The 22,905-nt window shown below is 48.5% G+C and overlaps 1 protein-coding gene across 1 annotated transcript in view; it reads left to right on the top strand.

Moving 5' to 3' along the window:
* Positions 1-22,905, top strand: part of GPC3 (glypican 3) — a 149,915-nt gene that overhangs the window by 85,224 nt on the left and 41,786 nt on the right. Inside the window, exons 4-6 of the mRNA XM_086756401.1 lie at positions 3,896-4,029; positions 6,620-6,745; positions 19,520-19,640. Of these exons, the coding sequence (XP_086612527.1) occupies positions 3,896-4,029; positions 6,620-6,745; positions 19,520-19,640 (381 nt within the window). The remainder of the gene's footprint in view (positions 1-3,895; positions 4,030-6,619; positions 6,746-19,519; positions 19,641-22,905) is intronic.

Here is a 22,905-nt window from a genome sequence, read left to right as displayed (position 1 = left end):
AGCAGAGCCATTACATGGCATGTGGCTCCCAGGGGCATTGGGAGCCAGCTGCTTCCCCGTCCAGCACGAGGGCAGCCGGCAGGCCCCGGGAAGCCGTGGGGTCCCCGAGGAGCTCTGCCCGGCCGGCGGGCATGGGCTCTCCCTGCCGCTGGAACAAAGACATGGGGCGGTGGGTAGCGGTTGGCAGGAGACGAAGTGTTCCCCTCGTGGCCTGGGTCGCGCTTGCGTGGAGGAGGCTAATGAAATCAGGGAATTAGCGAGTTTGTTAATGAGCTGGGGCAAGGAAACTTAGCTTCAGCTGTTAAAGTATCAGTGGCTTTGGGGGATTGTAACAGTTCAGGGCTTTGGAAGGGTTTTGCTTGCCTTGTGTCCCTTTGTGGCAGTTTTTTGGTGGACTGGCAGATTCTCTTTAAAACGAACAAAAAACTCAACCCCCGTTGCCTGAAAAACACACTGCAGTTTCATTTACTCATTCAGGTTTTTTTGTGGCCTTATGTTTCAAGCTTCAGCCCGTACTGGGACTGTTTGTGTGGCATGAGAGACTGCACGGCTCTTGCGCTGAATGTACTTTAGATAAGGACCCGTGTATTTACGGTCCCGCTGACAGCGTGCAGAGCCTGAGGAGAAGGGCCGGCGGTTCCATTCTGTCGATTTGCTTTGAATTTCACATTTATAGTTGTGTGGCGGGAGGTAACTGTGTATTACCGCTGTCGCTCGATACTGGTTTAGCACATGCAATTAGATATGCCGCCTTCCTTTCGCTCTCGCTCTTGCAGGCGTCCCACCTTGCCAGGGATCCGGCTGGCCTCGCTCTGCTGCTTCTGCCAGAGCAAGCGATGCCTGGAGAGCTGAAGCATCACGCTTTTTTCCTCCCAAAGTCTGAGGCTTGTGTTGTCCCTTCTGTGACTGCTCTACAGTGGCATTTTTCCAGACTTTTAAAAATTTGGAGCTTGCTTTAAAATAGCAGTCCTTAGGAAGAGACTGGGAAACTGGGCTCATACGTTCCTGAGCTTGCAGCGGGGACTCAGAAAGGGGGGAAGATTGAAACAGAATTTCTAAGCTGTTGTCCTAGGACCACTTGTGGCCCAGCAGACTTTAGCAGATGGTTTGCGAAATTCTTCCCTCCCCCGAAAAGCACACGCGATGCCACCCCTGCAAATGAGCAGGCAATCTGTTACTTCTACATTCTTTCACTTTATTTAAAGTTCAAATGTCAGCTGGGTTTTTGTTTTACTAAAATGTGACAATCATTTCACTGTGACACTGCAAGATGGGCTGCAGGTGGGTTGGTTTTTTTTTTGGTTTTTTTTTTTTTTTTGTTTTTGTTTTTTTTTCTTTCCCCTGAAAAGGTTAATTGGTCCTTGAATAAATAAATAACTAAAAACTTGGATGCACTGGTCAGACTTTCCAGCTTCTACCCATGAAGATTTCGTCTACTGTTGCATGTCAGGGCTAGCACGATTCTGTTTGTGGTTGCATCCCTCGCAGGAGTCTGGTACCCAGATGCCGAGCAGGGTTGCGAGGATGTGGCTGAGCTGCAGCTCCTGTGCAGGAGCTGGGAGCAGAGGGGCTGTGATACCTTCGGTACCGAGCGGGAGATGAGGCAGCCCCAGTCCACCCGGCTGCTTTGCTGTTTGAAGTGCCATTGTTCGCGCTGTCGCTCGGGCCCTCCCCTTGCATTCAGTGTTTCTCAGCATCCTTGGGGAAAAAAGCCTTGACCCTGGACTTGCTCTTCTCTCGAGGTTCAATAGGCTTCACCAGCTGAAAGGCAGGCTTTGGAAAAGGGGGGGGGGGCTTTTCACAGAGCTGGGGAGAATCAAAGGGAGCGATCACAAGCAGCAGCTTAAAATATCTGACCCTTTTCTGCTTCTCTCCTCCACTTTACGTGCTCGTGCAGAGCATGGGTGCAGCGATGCTGCTTCTGTGGTGTTGCTTGTTCTGTGCCCTCCGTCCTGTTTTTCCCTGGGGTGGTTTTGTGGCAGGTCTCATCTCTGGCCTCCCTGCGGACTCGGAAGGGCGCCTTTGCGGGGTGAGGTCTGCAAACCCTCATGCATCCTCGTGTTCTCCTGCCGGTCTGCCTGTTGCAGGGATGGGGACACCACCCAGCACAGAGAGAACACGGGACGAGCAGACCCATTCTGCAGCACTGGGGTCTTGGGTGTCCCAAATGTCCTTGTCCAGGTCTCGTGCTGCCCCATGGGTTCCTTCTAGTCCTTGGCTTCCTGTATTAGGGGATCACCTGAGAATTTTATGGGAGAGCAATGGGTGCTAAAGGCAAACCTGAATGGCAAAGAAAACAGCCCAAAGCAGGGTGTTTGTTTTCCTTACTTCCTCCTGTTTTTTAAGCCTGCCACATGATTTAGGGAGGGCAGTAGGGGCTGATACATTGTTCTGTAAGACTAGGGTTTGGCAAGGCAGGGAGGAAACACAGCCAAGGGCGGGCAGTGGGGAAAAAACCCAAGTAAGATGCTGCAGAAACTGTTCCTCCGGCAGCTGCGGCAGGAACCGCTTTGGCAGAGGCAACCGCAGGTGCAAAAGGGACCAGTGGCAGCATCTCTTCCCACCGCACTGTGAACCAGAAATGGCAGTGCCCGGCTCCCAGGAGGTTTCTCTTTTACTCTTCATTGTATGGCAGCCTGAGGAAACAAACTGTGCTGCTCTTGATAATGAAAGAGGTGACATTACTAATTTATTTGCCCATCCAAATGCAGGATGTAATAGAACAGAATTAATATATTCTCTTTGCACATCAGATACTTGTAGCTTTGGGCGGCAGGTGTGCATTTAGCCCCTGGTGTGTGGCTACCTTGGAGTTTAGCTGACTGTCTTGGTTCGTGTGGTGTGAAGATAAATGAGGTGCTGCGAGGAATGGGCATTTTATGGGTATGTGGCTGGTCCTGAGGCTGGATGCAGGCGGTGGGATGAGGCTCAAGGAGAGAGCGGTTGGTATTAGCTGCGATGCCTTCATGGTCCTGGCAACTGGCTGAGCCCCTTTCACAACCCAGTGTGAACAAGTCCTGCAGAATAGCATAGGATGGTTCAGAAGGGCAGTTTCCCAGCGGCACCAGTGCCTTGGGGGAACAGTTGTCCCTTGGTGGTCTCCGAGAGAAGGAGATGGCTTCAAATCTGTCTGCCACATGGATTGCAGCAGGGGCTGCAGCGCTGCTGGCCGAGTCTCTGGACATTGACTGTGTTGGAGAGCTTTAATGAGGCATTTTGGATTTTCCCTTGCCACTGCAGCCGGTTACCGAATCATCTGTGTGCTAATGAGCTAATTTGTGTCATTAACAGAGCCCTGTTAATCCAGGCCTTCTATGGTATGACTCGGCTGTAGCCCTGATGCTTTCTTGATTTTTAATTAGCAATGATGTGTATGATGCTCATCCCTGGGCACCTGCAGCGCAGACCATGAGGATGCTGAGCTGCCTCGAGATGCAGAACTGGCAGCTCAGGATTTACCTTTGGAGGGGAAGTGTTACCTAAAAGCCCGGCTAGAGCAGTGGAGCGTAGCATCCTGAGATGCCGCAGCTTTCAGCATGGAAGGAGTGAGGAATGTCTCGAGCCCCTTTCTACCAGCATGAGTTTAACTCAGCACAGGGAGCTCTGCTGATCATGCATGCAGCTCAGGGGTTTTGACAATCATGAGGCACTTCGATGCCCAAAAGTCTTGCTTAAAGTTTCCTGCCTTCCCTCCCACATGGGGTGTTTGTACAAGAGCGGGGTTGTATCCTTAGGGTAGAAGTTTGCTTTCAGGCGCTTGCGTGAGCTCTGGGAGAGATCAGCATGACAAGATGACCGATCAGCTCCTGTGCAGGGGCCAGTGTGCATCTCAGCTATTTTCCTGCACTGTTTCTGGTCCCAGTGTTTCCTCATGCCCTGTGTTTTTGTTTTCCAGATCAGCCGGTTATGTGGCCATGCTCAGCAGAGGCAGTATCGATCCGCTAATTACCCTGAAGACCTTTTTGTTGACAAGAAAGTCATGAAGGTGACTCACATCGAGCAAGAAGAAACTTTGTCGAGCAGGAGGAGGTGAGAACGCTTGGTCTTAGCATAGTGCCCACGGGTTGGGCTGCAGGAGCAGTCGCCATATGGCATGACCCCATGGAAGTGGGTTAAAGAGCTCCTTATTTCCCTTACCTGTAAATCTGCAACTGGTTTTGACTCTGAACATCAGAGCTGCTCTGTTGCTGGCTCTGAAGTGCAGCAAGGTGTTTACATGTGTTTTCTGACCTAGTGCATCTGTGTGGGGTGGTGGTTTTTTGTTTTTGTTTTTTTTTTTTTTTTTTAACCTGTGAAACTGCCTCCTGCTTTAATCTTTGTTTTGCTTTTTTTGCAATGCACCAGGCACCCAGGTTCATACACCAAATGCATTGTCTGGGTTTCTTGGGCACTGCTATAGTACTAGAAATACTCACAGGTGTAGTTATAGGTGGAAATGGTCTCTCTAGCCTGAAACATTGCATATAACACTGTGTGTAGGTAAGGGGAAGTCATACCACTTTTTTTTTTTATGCAGTCTTTTGTGGTAGTTCAGGAACATTAACAGCCTTTTACTGAATATTTTCAAAATGAAGCAGATGCCTCCGCTGCTGGCACTGCACCCTGTGCTTCCCTCCCTCTGTAAACAGAAGCTGTAATTCAGTGGGCTCACGCTGGTGTGTCAGGGAGAAACATCTCCCCTCTGGATCTGAAAGCATACCCAGACCCATGTGGTGCTTTTACTGCTGTCTTGAATACCAGAAAAATCCCCGCGGAAGAGAAACAGGCAAGCTTGGCAATTTTTGGGGCTGGGGATAGACTAAGTTGGATGGATTTCTCTTTAAAGAGTAACAGGGCCACATTCTTGATATGGTTCCCGTGACATATAGCACCAGGGCTTGCATTCCTCCATTGTCTCAACACGTCAGAGGGTTACACAGCCCAGACTCTGACAGAGATGTCCTTTGGCAACTGTGAGGTCTAGTGAAATCTGCTGCCATGAATTAATTACATGAGCTGTGCATCCTGCAGATACAGAGGAGTTTCTCCCTTCCCTTCCCCCTCTACTTGGCGGGGAGCTCTGCTCCCCAGGAAAGTTTTCTTCCATCTCTTCTCCCCAGCACTGCCAGGGTCTGTGGGACGGGGAGCAAGGCAGTGCCTAGGATGTAAGGAGCTGGGTGAGACAGGTAGCGTAAGGCTTGTCCTGTTCGGAGTTTGGGGTAGCTGAAGACCCAGGTCTTGCCTCGTTTTGGCTTTCAAAATGGTGTTGGCTGCACCTCTTGCCCCACCGTAAGCCCAGTGCAGAAGATGGCCGTAAGAGGCGGTTCATGCAGGAGGTGAGTGTCTGAAGCACCCTTCCAGTTTGTGCAGGGGGGTTGTGGGCTGAGCTCCCACCCTTTGGGATGGGCTTTGACTCCTCAGGCAAAGGTTTACTGGCATGATGTCATGATTTAACCCTAGTCAGTGACTGAGTGCCATGCAGCTGCTCACTTCCCCTCCCCAGTGGAATGGGAGAGAGAAACAGGAAGAAAGGAAAACTTGTGGATTGAGATGAAGACAGTTTACTAGGATAGCAAAGGAAGATGATAATAAAAAAATATATAGAGATAACAAAATACACAAAATGAATGATGCGCAATTTCTCGCCACCTGATGAGCAATATAGCCTGTCCCAAACGGACAAAATCAAAAGCAATCCCGGAACCATCCTGAGTAGCGAGAGAAAAAGCAAGAGAGAGCTGCCCACCGACCAGCCTCCACTTATATACTCAGCATGACATTTATGGTATGGAATATTTCATTGGGCCAGTTTGGGTCAACTGTACTGGCTATACCCTTCCCGGCTTCTTCTACCAGCACATCAGCGAAACCTAGGAAGCTGGAAAAAGTCCTTGATCTCTTTAGCAACAACTAATAAGATAAGTGTATTATCAACATTCTTCACATACCAAATCCCATACTAAATCCAAAACACAGCAGCTACTAAGAACAAAATTAGCTCCATTGCAGCCGAAACACAAGGGCAGTGATGGACGGGTTGGTGCTTGCGATACCCTGGCAGACTGCGTTGTGGTGAGCCAGGGTAGGACCTGGGTGGCCTCTGCCTGCATGCGCTGTGTCTGTCTGACCGGAGCAGGAACAGGCTCCTCATTAGCAAAAAAGCAGAGCAGCCCAGTGCAGGCTGCCTTCGCTGGCGCTGGAGCCTCTTCTCTGTGTTTCGCCTGCCCCCAGCTGGCAGTCAGGGACGTCGTCTGGAGAGGGAACCACTCGAAATCCCCAAGCAAAGAGAAATGAAGAGGAATGGAGGAATCGTATTTTCGACAGCGCAGCCCATCATTACCAATCTTTACAGGCTTTGGTGTGCTGCATGGGTGGGCTGAGGTCCTGCTGCCCCAGCATCCCTTTCATTACCAGCAATTTTGCCCGAAGAAGCATGAATTCAGCCCTTGACTGAATAAAATCAGGGAATGATACAAAATGCTACTTGAGGTCAGAAATAAATCCCATGCTTTATGCTTTGTTCGCACCCAGCTGGTTTCTGATTGTGTTTGTGTGACTATCTTCACTGGTTAAAATGCACCAACCTCATAATCTTTTCCTCTTTTAACTGAGCACCATTTTTTTCTCCTCTTTCTTCCAGGGAACTCATTGTGAAGCTGAAGTCCCACAGCAGTTTTTACAGCAGCTTGCCAGAGTACATATGCAACCACAGCTCTGCTGTTCAGAACGACACTCTTTGCTGGAACGGACAAGAAGTCGTGGAGAGGTGAATCACATCTCCCTTCCCTTTCCTCTCCCCAACACTGCTTATCTTTTGCTAACCACACGCAGGAGTGGTCTGTGGCTGGGACACTGCTCATTCCTTTAAGAAATATTTGCAGAACCAGTGTCCACCACAAAGTCTGCACAGAGAGGAGAAGTGGTTGTGTGCTGCCCTCCACTGAGTTTTCTGCATTCTGCTGTGAAAACCCTGCAGCCATGACTGGTTTTGGTCAGGGTGGGTTGGTAGCGGCGAACCAAGAGTGGAGAGCAGGAGCAGGCAGCTCAGCGCAGCTGTGCTCCCGTGGGAGGGTGCGCCACGATGCCAGGGGTAGCTTCTCCAGAGCAGCAGTGGGGGGTATTGCCACCACGCACCGAGTGACAGCAGGACAGCATGGCTGGCATCCCCTACCCCATTGAAGGAGCAACAAGGAAGACCACCTTGTTGGATTTCTCCTTGGCTGTGGCTCTGTGCTGTAGGAGGTCAGGACCACTGATCTTTGGTGGTGCCACTGCTGCTGTCTGATGGTCTTCCTGTAACTGAGCCCTGGCTTTCCTCTCTGGATGGAGCCGTTCACACCAGAGTCGAGCTCTGTAAGTGTGTGGCTCGTCCCCTGGCTGCTTTTCCCTGCCACACTCACTTGTTCTGAGGATGTCATGGTGGTGACTATGAGGTTAATGAAGACAGGCAAGTACAGGATTAATAGCATAAAGGGAAAGGAAATGTTAATAGAAATGGAGATTTTTTTTTTTCTTGCAAAAAATGCCCCTCAGGAATGTTAAAGAGTGTGGAAATAGAACTTGGAAATTATACATAAATCTCCTCTAATCACTCTGCTTTGCAAAGCATCCTTTCCTATTAAGTAGCTTGCATAAGGGGAGAAACAGAAATAAAATCAAGAAGTGGTGAAGATATTAATTATGACTTCTTGATCAGTAACCTCAGGTGGTAATTAGCCTGTATTTGCAATACTGACCTGTAACACTAAAGGGACCAAAATAGCATCAAACTATATTTTGAAAAAAATTGCTCAAGCCTCTAAGATCACATGCTTAATCAAATGTGCTTACTTGGCCTAAGGAAAAATGTGTCCTCTGTCTGTACCTATTTCTGGAAAATCTTCAGTTTCCATGCCTAAGTGAGAAGTACAATTGGAAAAAAATATTATTTCAATATTGTCTCACTGACTGTTAATTGCCGCTTCTTAAAACAGCGCTATAAACACTGCAGCTTTGCAGGGGAGGACCTAGGGTGAGGTCTTACCTTACAGTGGTTCACCAGGGCCATGGCCAGTGGCCCTGGTCCAGACCCTGTTGATGCCAGGGCTGGGTGATATGGCAGCAATGGAAAGGTGCTGGGTCCAGATCCTCCTGCAAATTAGGTGCAGAGGCATCTGCAGATTAAGCAGAGCTTTAGATTCTTTAGCTTTCTGCTGAGAATGCAGGTGGACTGTCAGAGGCAGAGATGTCACCCTTGGTCCCCTGCCGCAAAGCTGCTGCGTTGGTGGCACAATATGGCAGGTCGTGTGGGTGCCACGGTGTGCAGATGTGGCAAGGCAGGGAGAAGATAAAGTGTATGTACACGAAAGCATCATGATTTCAGCCCTTGGCTTCCTGGCTGTTAAGTCAAGGATTGAATTCTCTGTTGTGCTTGAAGAGAATGTGCATTCCCGCTCTCTTATCCTTGTCCCCGCTGATCAGTCACACAGATGTCACCGCCTCTGCCAGCTCCTATGAAATATCAGTAAGAGCTCCCTTGCAGGCCGATATTGGAGGTTTTCTTTTGCTGTGAGCAGAGAGGGGTGCAGAGAGTGAAATCCCCCATCCTCTCTCAGGGACATCAGCAGTGTCCTGGAGGGGGAAACTCTTGCTGACTAGGCAGGAAAGCTGTGTGCGTGGTGGCTTGCGCAGATGTCATAGTTCAGCCCTGACCAGGACCAGACTACGCAGTCTCTCTCTCACTCCCCCCACCCTCTGAGAGAACAGGGAGAGAAAATATAAGGAAAAACGGCTTGAGGTTTGAGATAAGGACAGGGAGAAATCATTAAAGTTACCGTCACGGGCAAAACAGACTCGACTTGGGGAAAACTATTCATTTATTACTACAAACAGCAGGATAATGAGACAGAGAACAAGATAACCTCCCTCCACCCCTCCCTCTTCCCAAGCTTAACATTATCTCTACTACCTTCCCCCCTGAGCGGCACAGGGGGGAAGGTGGAATGGGGGTTGCAGTCAGTTCATCATAAGTTGTTTCACGCCGCTGCTTCATGGTCGGGGGAAGAACTCCTCACATTCCTCCCCTGCTCCAGCGTGGGGTCTCTCCCACAGGCCACAGTCCTTCGTGGAACTGCTCCGGCGTGGGTCATCTCTTCCACGGGGTGCAGTCCCTCCAGAACGGCTGCCCCAGCAGGCCCTCCATGGGCCACAGCCGCCTTCAGGCATCCACCTCCCCCAGTGTGGGGTCCTTCACAGGCTCCAAGTGGATCTCTGCTCCTCCGTGGACCTCCATGGGCTGCAGGGGGACAACCTGCTCCACCATGGTCGTCACCACAGGCTGCAGGGGAATCTTGGCCAGGAGCCGCATTACTCCTCCCCCTCCTTCTGAACTGACCTTGGCATCTGCAGCCGTTCCTCACAACAGGCTTGTAGATGTCTCTCAGGATCTTTCTTTACATCTTATTCACTTCTCATCTCCTTTCCACTTCTTGCAGCCAGGCCGGACCGAGTTGGGCCCAGTCGGCCGCCTGGCGAGAGGCCAGAGGGTGAGGCCTGCAAGGCCCATGAGGCCTGCGCCTCCCCCTCTGCACCTCTGCCCCCGCTCAGCTTCTTTACATCTTCTCTTCTCTTTTTTTTTTTCCTGTTTTCCCCTTCTTAAATATGTTATCACAGAGGTGTTATCACAGAACATTCTGCTACGAATCGGCTCGGCCTTGGCCAGCAGCGGGTCCGCCCTAGGCCTGGCCGAGTCCACTGAACAAAGGGGAGCAACTTCTAGCAGTTTCCTACAGAAGCTACCACCTTAGGCTCCCCCTCACTAACAAAACCACGACAGCAGAGGAGATTTCAACACCTTTGCAGTGGCAGGGTGTTCAGGAGGCAAATAGATGCACAAAATAGAAATAGCTGTTGCCCCTTAAATGCATCAGCTGCCTCCCCACCTTGTATTTTTATCATCTGCAACCGTAACGCTTCCCAGGGCAACCCTCTCCTCTCTGTAGGCTGCAGAAACGTCTCATACCTGGTGGTTTTCCTGCCGATGAAACTACAGGGGAAACTCAGCTAAATAAAGCTGAGCTAAGGTAATGATTCAGGGTGCTCCTCTCCCAGCACCCATTTGCAGAACGTTTCAAATAGAAGCAAACATGTAGTTAAAAAAAACCAGGAGCATTGAAGGTAATGGTGCTCAAGTACCCCAAACCACCAGTTTCTTTCTTCAGTGTTTTCTCCAAGAGGGAGCCAAGCAGCTGTTCACTGGGTAGGAGCTCTTTTGCAAGCTACTTTGGGAATGTGCATTATGTACTACAGCAATTCTCTTGCTGGACTGATGTGCATTTGTTGGTTATCAAACTCCAACTTGCCAGTTTTTGCAAGAAACTTTTTGAATATCTAATATTACTTTCAGGATGCTGACTTGGTAGTTGTCCCATGTACGTAATGGCTACCAGAAGGAAGGGTCTGATTTTCTAGGTTTTGTGCATGTAAATTATACTTCATGTCTTGATGTTTCCCTCTTGTTTTTTTGGATATTGGCTTTTGCAAATCAGATCTTCCTGACTGAAAGTTCAGCAGCCTGGACAGGAGGAGACACTTATGCCTTGCTCTTAACCTGCTGTGTGTGGTTGCTGTAGCTGGATACATTTCACCTTGGGGCAGAATTGAGTTGCCTGAACATGGGCACCACATGCAACCTGAGACCCCTTTGGATTTCTGGGACATCCACAGGAAGATCTAAGACCACCCACTACTCCATCCCTGTGGAGTAGCAGCTGGGGCTTGGGGGAGGCATCTTAAGATTCCTATAGCAATATGAGGTGCCCACCCTAGGGATAGATTAGCATCTGCCAAAGCTGCTGAAAGCTTTGCAGCATCAGGTGGAAACCAGGGGAGAGGGATGGTGTTTCCACGTTTCCATGTCTGGTGCTGCACAGCTGATGGATAAAGATGCTTGGGCATTGCTGTGCATCAGTGAGCTCGATATGAGCATCCATACGGGCCTGTCTGAGCTTTCCTGTGGGGCTGTGGCTATTTACCTCTCACATCTTTAATGCAGTACCCGAGTGCTAATGGAGTTAGAGAGGAGCTCTACTGGTTTATCCATTTCCTGACTTCTCTCTCATGACAAAATTTGCTAGTTATTCTAAGTCATTTTCCTGTAACATGTTAAATCAAGCCTGAAACAGTGACTTCACAACCCCTTGCCAATGCACTCAAGTACTAGATAATGCTGACAGTGTGTATCCTGCTATTTGACACAAACACTGCACCGTCTGCTCCTCCTCTTGTGGTTTTTCTGAATCAGTATTTACTCTGTCCTGTTTATCCCAGTGCTTTGTTATCAGCAGAGAGTGTGTCCCTCCTCCTCATGGACAAGACGTGCTCAATGCCGTTCCACTGGGTCTCATTTCCCAGTTTAAGCCTTGAACCGTCCTCTGTTTCCTTCTTGCCCTTAACTCCCTCTGCCCTCATTGAATGTGGCATGTTCATCTGGGACTCTGATCCAGTGCAGCTGGCTGGAGTATTCTGTTGTGCTTTTCTTCTGATACAAGGAACCGTTTCAGTGCAGTCCTGTGCAGATTCTCCTTTGTTTGTAATGGTGATCGAGGTCCGACTCTACTTGTTGTTATTTCATCCTTGGCTCCGAGATTTCCCACCAATAGAGCAGGGTTATGCATGTAGCGAGTGCACTCCTTGCCTGGTGCAGCCCTTTGCAACCCTCCCTGAAATTAAGAGCTCCGAGGATCCACTTGACCAAGGACCTTCTACACCTTGGCTTGTGGTGGGGATGACATGCAACGTGTTCTGCTGATGGATCAGCATTGCTCATCTCGCTTTGTATATTCTAGTATTTTTAATATGATTCATCCCTAATTTGCTTTTAGTGGGTCTTACTTTGTGATCCTTTATCCATGTCATTTACTTCTCCAGGCTGGACCATCTAATGGCAAGAATTCATCCTCCTTCCTGAGGTTTGACCTGTGTGTTGAGAGTTTGATTGCCATCCCTTATGTAGATTTAGGACATGGTGCCTTGAAATAACAGCTTACAAGCAGTGGCAACCATACAAGGAAGGCTGATTTTTCTGGTCATGCACTGTGTCTGTGTCTTTTACTGTGCTGTTGCTATGTGGTTGAAGAACATAAACAGAAGAAGGAAGAAAAAAGAAAAAGGCAACTAATTACTGCTTTTCACACTTTTCCAAGTGTACAAAAACATATTGTGCTTTCGTGTGACACCACAAAGATTAACAGCAAAAGCCACACATGGCACACTGCACCACTTGAGAAGAGCTTGTGAGGGGTCACGGTGCTTGAGTGTTCATGGTAGCTGCAGACCAGACCTGCAGGATCTCCTCTGTCTCTGTGCATCCCTGTGCACCTCTTTGCAGCTTTCCTGGGCTCAGTTAATTGGCAGGCACTTCCCTGAGATAGCAGAGGGTTGGACATGGATAAAGGGTGGGTGTGCAACAGCTTAAACCTGCCTAAGTGAGGCTTGCCATCATGCCCTTCCTTGCCTCTGTTTGTTTTAGTGCCCAGTCCTCCCACCTGCCCTCATACTGGTGGTGTTGGGTGGTAAGAAGATGTTGTCCAGCCTCTCTTATCCTTATCTCTGTCCAATGCAGAGAAGAACCAGAGGGTGATTCTTATCACTGAAGTCCTGACCAAATAATTAGCTCATTTAAAGATTTCAGCTTAAGTCAAGTGGCTGTTGAGATACTGAACTCATCTCAGTTTCTATGGGAGTTAGCCATCTGAATCTGATTTGAGCCTTATATATAGTATCAGGGTTTTGCCATGTTTAATACTAAAAGCCTATTAAAATCTAGATTCTTAGAGTTTAACAATCTGCTTACACAGGTATATTCCTTTGAAGCTGTTCTGAATAGAATGACAGCAATGTTTGCCCACTGCAAAACCTGTAAGCACATTAAGTATTACTGTTAGATACTGCCATTTCCAAATTTCTCAAGACAAACTTGTACATGAATCTAAATTACCTGCATAACTCTTGTTCTCTTTATACTAATTCCAAATTAATATATTTTTAGCACCTTGCCAGATTCTCCTCTTCAAGCCAGAAGTCTCAGATTTCCCTGCTGTTGCCAATGTACGGTGGCTTGTTTTAATCATACAGATCATAAACAATGAAAGCACAATTGGAAGCAAGAGAGAAAAATGAGATTCTGTAATTGGAACAAAGGAAATTCCATGCCAGTAATAACCCTTTAGTTCATGAAGGGTTTGGTTATTTCTGGCGGTGCTGCAAAGTATCTGATACAATGGAGTCCCCAAAGAGAGAGGCTGTATAACTTTTCAAGCACATAAAACACAGCTTTGTAGCAAATGTAAGCTGTAACGAAAGGATAGTAGGCAAATTCAGTCGATTATTGAGTTGCCATAGTTGTTTCCAGAGTATTTCAGAAATGAAGATCATGAGTCTTCCTATATGAAGCCTGCTGCTTGGTCTCAAGTTTAGCCAATTTTTCTATAATCTATTTGTCTTGAACTTTACTCAGCTGATGTGAGAATGGAGGGAGACCTCAGGCTGTCCCTTCACACTTCAAATTCCCATTGCTTTGCTATGAATATTACAGATTTTGCTGTTCTTAAAGTTACATCTTCCAGAACTGGGTGATTATCTGAGACTCCACGTTTCATAAAACAAATTAACATCTGCAGCACGCTTACCGGCTATATCACATTGTGTAAGGTGGTTGGGAAGAGGCAGCACTTCCCTTTGGCAGGGCACCAATACAGCAGGATCTCGGGGGGCTCTCATGGCAGTGAGACCAGGCTGCACGGTGGCTGATACTTGGAAATCCAGCAGAAAATGTCTCCTTTTGATTTAGGTGAGAATGTTTCTCACTGCGAAGAGTGTTGGATCTTCTTGCTTTCTTTTGAAGAAGCTTGCTCACAGCTGCTGGTGATGTAAATTGACTGCGGCATTGCAAGCTCTGCAATGACTGCAAGGACTCAAGGCAAGCAAGCAGTCAAGGGCATGTTGCAAGTCAGGAAAGCACCTGAAAGCCACACACCCCAATTCTCTCCTGCCACCTGCATGCCCAAATAACAGATGTCTCCATATGGTCAAGGGATGGTGGGACCATGCAGCCCATATGGAAGAGGACAGCTGGGGTGGACCTGCAGCCCACACCCAGCCTGTGGCTGGGCTGGGACAGTTGGTATGATGGAGCAGGTTATCTCTGGACTGTCTCTCTTCAGAGAGACTCGTCCAGGAGTCACAATCTGACTGCAGGGCGGGATGTGCGGTTTGGAACAGCTCTTCCAGCCTTTTGGTTTCTGCCGTTTGTACCAGTGATGTGACTCTAAGGTTGTCACACTAAGCCAGAAGCCAGAGGGTAAAATCTGGGCGTCACCACTGTGCCCACCTTTACTTAGCCATGAAAATCAGCTGGAGATGAGACTTGGATTCCTTCCAGGACTGTGGAGGAGAAACTTTTCTTTCCTATCTCCCCTTTTTCATATCTCTTTGTCTCTCATGTGGTGAGAACTCGGTGTCACCAGCCGATATGGCCTGTAGTAAGTCATGTCTTGAAATGCAGAGTAGCTTCAGGGGATTGGGGGTCCTGGAAATCCCACTCTCTCAAGCTCGGTTATTCAGTCCTGTGCAATGAAACCTCTTCTCTTGTACTGTAGTCCTGTCTTGTAGCAGACTCTGTTGTGTTTTTCCCCCATCCACTCCCGCAAACAAGTATGACTCGGTGAACAGAGATAGTAGAGGAAGAGCCTGCAGGGGATATCGTGCTCTTTAAATTGTGGAGCTGCATTTGAATAAATACTTTGCAACTGGAAGGCAGGCATAAATTAATTGCTGTTTGAATGAAAAACTTACTTTCCTTTTTCTAAAAGGTGTAATTCTTTATGTTTGACTTACAGGATTACTTTCTCTAAATCACATGTCAGGCATTGCAGTAACTCATCTCTAAGCCGAGCATGACCAAGTAGGATGAACATACACTTTAAATTAATTGCCATATATTTAAATTGCATTTGTCATCTTGTCTTCCTTGCTCTGAAATGAAAGCTTGGAAGGAGCTGCATTTGTACTGGAATGTCCAAATGTTCACAGGAGACATTTGTGGATGGTGGGGAGGAAAGAAGGGAAAAATGCCTTTATTTTGCTGCCTGCTTTGGCATTTATTGCTGGTGGAAAACAAGGAGCAGGAAGGGTCTGTAGTTGTGCTGTCCCTGCAGAAGACCTCAGAACATCAGTGTTTTCATCAGGTGATTGTCTTTAAAGTTGTTTTTAGTGAGGGCTGCTTATCAGCACATTTTACAATGTGACATTTGTCTTTGGAAAATACCATGTTCCCAGCAAGAGCCCATACCCAGGGAGCCGGGCAAGGAGATGCTGTTGACTGACGTCAACGCACGTCAAAGAGGAAAGTATTTTGGGCTTTGCTTATGAAGTGGAAGCCAGACCGTGCTCATGTTGCAACACTGATACCCCTTTGACGCAGGGATCCCTTGGGACCGTGGGGTGCACTTGAACCACTGTGCATATTTGCTGTTCTATGCCAGTATCACCATGGCAGAGGTATGTGATGGGTTTTGTGGAGTGGCACAGGTGTCCTGCTGAAGGGGCTGTTTTGTTGGCATATGTTGAAAGCAGCTTGAGATGGCTCAGAGATTTCCCCTTTGCTGAGCTGTGGCTGGGGAATGTGGGAGGAAGGTGACACTTTGGCTTTGCTTTGCAATGGGACCTGTGAGCACACCAGCCCAGCAGCAGCTCAGTGGGATGCAGGGGAGCCTGCATGGGGACTGCCCTGGGACTCCCCTGTCCTTCAGCTCCATGGGGTCTGCAAAGGCATCTCTCTGCCATATTAAGGCCTGGCTGCTTGGCCCATGCTGCAGGGAGGGGTGTCAGCTGCCTTTTCCAGCTTTTCTGGCATTTCAGGAATGTGCATCCCTCACTGAAGCTACATTTCAAAGTCTTTTAACCCTTAATTTGGCTGCATCCCACATGCCTGAGTGTGTGCCAGCCTGGCCCTGGGTGGGCAGAGAGGAGCTGGTGTTCCCCTCGTACCCAGCCGCAGCAGGAGGTCTCAGCTCAGCCGTGCAGAGGCAGCGTGTCCTGAAGCACCCAAGCCAGGCAGGAGCTCGTCTCTGGCTCTTCGGATGTATCGTGTCCCCGTGCATCTGCCTCTTTGCAATTTGTGCTTCGAGATGTGCAGCTTGCAGGGCCCACTGCCTTGCTGCTTCAAATGACTTCTGTACTGATGCCGATGGTTTATTTTGGACCTGTTACGTACCCTTGTACCTGGCCAGGTGGGAGGCACGAGGTGGTGGTACTCTGCTTCTCCAGCATTGCTGTTCTAGGGAGAGATCCTTCTGCAAACACTTTCAGGTTTGCTTCCTTTTCTGGTAGACTTGTCCCCCTGGGGAAGGTGATCTGACATCCTCACCACTCCACCACAGTCACGGAGGTCACGTTAGGGACTCTGTCTCCTTTCGGTCTTTGGACATGTAGTTATGGTGACCTGCCATAGCCGTGTTCCTCCCTTCTGTACGACATTCTGTTGGCTACAGAAATCCTCTCTGGTAGTTGTTGCATGGATTTCAGAAGGGATTTCACCACCTCAAACCCAAGCTATTGAGTTTCTTTATATAAAACTGTTTAGGAGAGAGATTGTATGAATTTTTAGGTAGGCACCAAACGGGCTTGATTTAGCTCTTGCTAAAACCTGTGGGAGATTTATCCTGCCAGTCTCTTAAACCACAGGAGACTTTTCGGCAATGTACTTTAAAGTTCCATCAGTGTTTTAGATTAAATTTACAGTGACACCAAAAATGGGAATTTCTTTGACATCTCAAAAGTCATATGTCCTGTGGATATTTATGTTCAGTTGGCAGATGCGTTTGTCAGGTTGTCACAGTGGCATTAAGCGACTGTGTGACAAATTAGCAGCAGCTTTAATGGTTTGCTTCTCCCAATGCTTTATTCCCCTGCAAAAAGTTAAGCCCGAGTACTTGCAGAGCCGAGCAGGTCTGTGCTTGCGGCAGCAGCGTCTTCCCACGAGATGGTGCTCGGAGCTTGTGGTCTGCTGGGAAGCCAGACCTTCTCCTGGGCATGGGCTGCTTCAGGCTGGGACCCTGCCTGGTGCTCTCTGGCCCCACTTCCACCGGTCACTTAGCTTTCAGTCTGCAATTAGTCTCTAATTGCATGTGTAAGTGCTTTTCTGAGCTGGGAGCTGTTGTATCTCGGGTATAGCTGGTACTTCCCAGGATAATACAACTATTTAAAATAAAAGAAAAAAAAGTGTGTGTTTTGCAAAACGTTGAGTCCTAACTGGAGGCACCAGCATGGGGAAAGGTGTCTGGGTGGAGAACAGAGCAGTTGGAGTCGGTCAAATACACCTGGGCAGCATCGGGCTGCAGGTGAAGCACTGCGTGGGGCATTGACTGTGCAGGCAGCTGGTGGGACTTGGAAGACCAGAGCTGATGTCTCTGCTTTGTGGTGATGCTTTTCCTGTACCTGGACAAGCTGTTTGTGTCTGGAAACAGGAATGTACACAGGTGTGTGCTCCTCTATTAGAGGTGCAAGCACCTCCTTTCTCCTTTTCTTCTTCGTCTGCTGTCTCTTTCAGTGAAGTATCTTGTGGGGTGGTCAGCCCTCAGCTCAGCTGTGTGGGGACCCAGCCGGGGGTGCAGAGCACTCCTGTACGTACAACTCCTGCTCCAAAAAAAAAAAAAGCCTTGCAGTGGAAATCAGCCTCAGTCCTGTATTTTAAATGATGCAAAGATTTCAGGTCAGGGGCAGATTGCTGCTACACCAGTATAAACCTGAGGTTGCCTTTGCGTCCTCACATGTCTGAATTGGTCTCATTCCTATTTTAGAGTTTAAGTGGGGCCAATCCCCTGTGTATCCCCAAAACCCTCACTGTGCCTTGGCGCTGTTGTGGCTCAATGTCCCCACGCCTCTTGCTTGCTTCTCCAGCAAAACATCCTCCCTGAGCTGGCCCCACCATCCCTCCTGTCTCCCTCTCCTCCTTTAAATCTTCGATGAAGTCCCACTTCCTCCCCAAAATCTCTCTGAAATGGGCTGACTGTCGTCGCCTGAGCTCGCCCGGGAGCATAGGGGTGAAGGATTAGTGGGCAGGGGAGTGGAGAGCTGGCAGACGGGGAGGCAGTCAGCGGGGCTGGTGCTGGGAGTTGGGTGAGGACATGATGTGTAGGAGATAAATCGCGGAAAGGAATATTCATCGTGTTTACCCACGGCACCGCAAAAACAGACGTACAGTAGAGCAGACTGATGCTTGGCATTATCTCGGCGATCTCGCTTTTGTAGGCTGCTCTGGGGTTTGGCAGCGTGTGCTCGGGCTGTCAGTTCTTGGAGATGAGGACTTGTTTTGTGCTTGTAGAGTACCATGGCCCATCACTGGGGCTGTGATGAGTACCAACAGCCCGCAGGTCGAGAAGGCACCAGTGTGCTCTGTGCCACTGCTGTGGCTGCCAGCAGTCCGCGGTGGCAGCTGCTCACTCTGGTCCTGAAGTAGTTGGGGTGGACACTCTCGTCTTGGATTCTGAGCATCATGAGCTGTTACCCTGGTACAGAGTGTAGAAACACATTCCTCCAAAGGTAGACATGCAGGGATCCCTCTGTCCCTCTTCTCCTCACTTTTGTCGCTCTGATAAACTTTGCCGTTCTGTAAATTTTGCAGTAGTGAATATATATTTCTTTCCTAATTGCTGATGAAAAAGCTGAGCACAAGCTTGGCCATCCTCCTCTGCAGAGCCACCCTGGCAGCTCAGGGAGGGTCCCTATGGAGAGCTGCATCTGGAGATCTCTCCACCAGCTCTTAGTCTGCTTCATGGGTGCTTTACTGGCTTGCACGATACCACGATATCGTGTGGTGCAGAGCCCAGCAACGCACCAAAGTCAAGGTACGTTCTGTCTAAAGAGTTACTTTGATCCCCAAGACTGGATCTCATCAAAGACTGAAATCAGGATTGTTTGACAACACCTATTTTCCATTAGCAATGTTGACAGCATTAATTATATTCTGATGCTTTAATTCTTTATTATTGAAATCACACATCAGTGATAGTCATTATTTTGCAAGGGGGTTGATGTTATGCTAATCAGCTTGCAGTTAACTGGGTCATCCCACTCATTTTTTTTGGCTATGGGCACAACACTACCGCTCTTGTACTGGAGTCTCTGTGGTCTGCCAAGATTTATTTTAAACAAACATGAGCAAGCTGGAATTTCTGAGCCAGCTTTTTTAGGACTCTTGGGTGCAAGTTATGTGAAAATATTTATCCCTGTTGTATACTGTTTAATGTCTTCCTTGGTTACTAATGGACTGGAAAGGACTTCATTGTCCTCAAGTGATAGAAGTACATCATCTCGCTGCTTTGCAAAGGCAGAGCAGAAATGTTTATGGGAATCTTCTGCCTTTTCTTTGTCATTATTAACTGTCTTGTGCTCTCCGTTTTGGAAAGGGCGTTTTGAGATTTCTTTTATTTATACTGAACTTTAAAGGTCTCCTCTGTATTAGCCCATCACATCGTGGTCTCCTCTGTTCTCACTCCCCCAGGTACAGTCCCCAGATCACAAGGAATGGAGCAAAAGCTCAGCCTGGCAACCATGAGGTGAAGATGAAAGGTCCTGAGCCAGTGATCAGCCAGATTATTGACAAGCTGAAACACATCAACCAGGTTTGTTGCAGGCATGCCAGCAGGGTTGGCCCCAGAGTGGGCGGTTTCCGAATCAGTCTGGCCTCCCCTACACTTTCTTTGGGCTCAGCCAGACAACCTGGGGCATCTCCATCTATAGCAGCTGTATGCGGATCCAGAGCTGCCTCAGCCCTGCTTGATACCAGGCTCACAGGGCACGTGTGGCAGATCCTGACTCATGCACGCTGGGGTGATGCTCAGTGGGTGAAGCCAGAAATGCAGGGCATGCGCGTTGCAGCCCTCCAGGGCTCAGCCTGCGCCTGAGCGGATGTGTGGATGGATCCCTGCAATGCGCTTCTGCTGGGCATCCATCCCCTGGTCAGTGGAGGACTGGGAAAGACAGGGCTGCCGTGATGCCCCCGAGCGTGAGGTGCTGGCATGGTTCAACACAGCATGTGCCAGATGTCCCTTCTGGTTGGAGGAGTCCCCCTTGGCATTGCTCGTGGCTGGCAGAGGGTCACCTGTTTGCTATATCTCCCTGGGCATCCACTCCCAGTCACTACTGGGGCAAGTTACCACTGAATAGGGAAATGGCAGAGCTGGATTAGACCCTTTCCACTGGGGAGAAAGCTTCCTTCCCACGGTCTCAGACCTGGCATCTTTGCCAGGACGAGTAGTATCTTGTCTCTACCCATCATGCCAGGCCAGGTTAGGTCTGTGAACAAGGCCCACCGCTGCCAAATGGTTAGGTGGCACCTCTGCATGGCATTCAGCTCATGATGGTTTACCTCCCAGAGCTCTTCTGCAGTGCTGCTGGGCTGGGGTCCAGCTCTGGACTCTGCTCTCCTCTCTGTGTCACTGAGTAACTCGTAGTGGGGATGTTTTTTAGCAGGCTGGTAGCTTGGACCTCTGTACTTTCCAGGGATGCACAGTGTTTGGGACCTTGCAGGGCAAATACATGGGCAGTAATGCTGCCTGTTAATACAGCTGAGTTGCCCAGTCTCTGAGGGCTCTTACTGGCGGGGCCTTTGCTCAGGGTTGCTCTGGCATGAGGCTGTGGGAAGCAGCGGGTTCCCGGGGTTAAGCCCAGCTTTGCTTCTTGACTGGGTGGGCTGCGAGGGCTGATCTGTCAGGAGTTGCTGGCTTAGCGAGTTTTCTGCTAACCTCTGCTTTCCTGCTCCCACGACTGCCAGGGACTGTTTTCATAGCAGTTCTCGGTTTAACCCCTGCACCTTCCAATGCAGGCACGCCTTGTTAGCTGCTGAGAGTGGGATGCAGCGGGGTCCCTGGGAGCACCCCACCACACAGGAGCTGACGTGAGCCACAGCAGCAGTGTAGCCCACTCTGCTTTCCCACATGCCTCCCCGTGCCGAGCCACACCATCTGCCAACAACCCATAATTATTAAAAGGGGGAAAAAAAAATAGCATAATCAGCTCCCTATTAAATGGGGTAGAGGGCAGGCTTCAACCTGCAGGTGATAATGATATTTTGCCGTTCACAGTGAGAAAGTCGCACTGAACAAAACATGATTATTAGTGTACTTGAAACTGCTGACATAAAGTGGTTGTGAAATGCTGGCTGCCAGATTGGGTCAAGTTAGGTCTTTGCTGAACAGTTCAGGCTGCTGAGGAGCAGAGATTTGTGGAATGAGAGACCCTGGGTAAACATCGCCGGGCTGAACTCAGCTGTTTGCAGCAGCAGTTTCTTTGTCAGCCGCTGGTCTGGGAAAAATAGCGGTAAGGGAGTGAATATGATCAGCTTGGTCCCGATCTCTTACAGCAGTTCCCCTCCTCAGCTTGCAATGTTGGATTGGAATGTGCTATGGGGGGTGGGTGAGTTGTTTTGGTTTAAATGGTGTAAATGTAAGAGTCTGAAAAATATCGAACCTCTAAAGTTACGTTTGAGAAAGAGGGGGATTGAGAATAAAATCAGGAGAAAATGGGAAGTTATTTGTGAAAATTAGCTATGAACCTAGCAGAGGGTCTTTAGTCTATGGAAAGTAGCTTGTATATTGGGAAGGTAGCTGCAGAGGTCACCTAAATTTGGGATTTGGGGTGTCATAGCTCACCATCACACTTATTTTCTTGGCCTACCAAAGTTTTGTGCTCTCCTTCACATCTGGAATGCATCTTGAACGCCAAAGAGTAGGAAATGTGGATGAATTACAGTTGTGTTTTTCAGGTGTTGGCTTCAGATCTGGGAAGCAGTGGGGACTCCTGGGCTGGGGAGGGGTGAAAATCTCCTGACCCACCAAGATCAAGCCAACAGCAGCTTTTAAGGGTTTTCAAACCTCCAGAATCTTTTGGAGAACAGAGCATCTTTTTGAGTGTTTGTAGTGCTCCGAGCTGTAAACTGGATTCCCCATGTGACTACCAGTAAATTGTGAATCTAGTACCATATAATGAGTTCCTCCCTGTGTGTTGTGTTGGAGATACCACTTGGATTTTGAGGATGCGGGTAGACGCAGGAGCCATGCTAGTTGCTACAATTTTTGTTAAGAGTTCCACAGCTTTTCCTTTTACTTGTAGGTTTTTGCTAATGTCTCTAATTTGCTGATGACTTGGCTTCAATTTATTCCAGGCTGCTCACGCTGCTGAAAAATGTGTGTTCTTTCAGCAGTACGCCACGTTTTTGAGCTCACTTGAGTTTGGTGAATATGTTGTGTGCAGTAATCACGCTCGCTCATTAGTTCATGTCATCTCAAACTGAATCTGGGTAAGTGCGCACATATATATGAGAAAGTCTCATCAACCTTTTGCAGTTTGAAAAATGAATGATGTTTGTGCATTAGAACAGAATGCACAGAGACTGAGAGGGGTATAGGAAACTTAACCCAGAGAAAAGGGGAAAAAAAAGTTTGCCAGATTGTATTAGTTTGGTTCAAGCACCTTTTATCAAGGTAAAATAAATAAATGAATAAAGCTCGCTGCCAAAGTAGGGTGCTGTCTCAAGTCAATCCTCTCTGGATGAGTCCCCCTCGGTGGTGCCTGCTCATCACATCAAGACTCCAGACCATTTTTGTTTCACCCGAATGTGTGATTGTGGGTGGTGCTAATTTTTGTGTGTTGGTGGGCGAGATGGTTTATTATTGCCATATTGGAAGTAAGGATTTTTTTTTTTTCCAGTTCTGTTAGATGTCTACCAAGTTTTGATTTGAGTTATTTTTGCTGTGTGCCCAGAGGCATGAACAGCCCATCCATAAATATTAGCATTGTTATCTCAGCTGGGAGGCCAAGGGTCACCTTCAGGAAAATGAGTTGGAACTTTTATTTCCCAGAGAGGATAGGGTCTGTTTCTAGCTAGAA

The sequence above is a fragment of the Chlamydotis macqueenii genome, chromosome 11, assembly GCF_036417535.1.
Source record: "Chlamydotis macqueenii isolate bChlMac1 chromosome 11, bChlMac1.mat, whole genome shotgun sequence".
NCBI lineage: Eukaryota > Metazoa > Chordata > Aves > Otidiformes > Otididae > Chlamydotis > Chlamydotis macqueenii.
The sequence above is the reverse complement of the archived record's forward strand: the minus strand, read 5'-3'. Positions and strand labels throughout refer to the sequence as shown.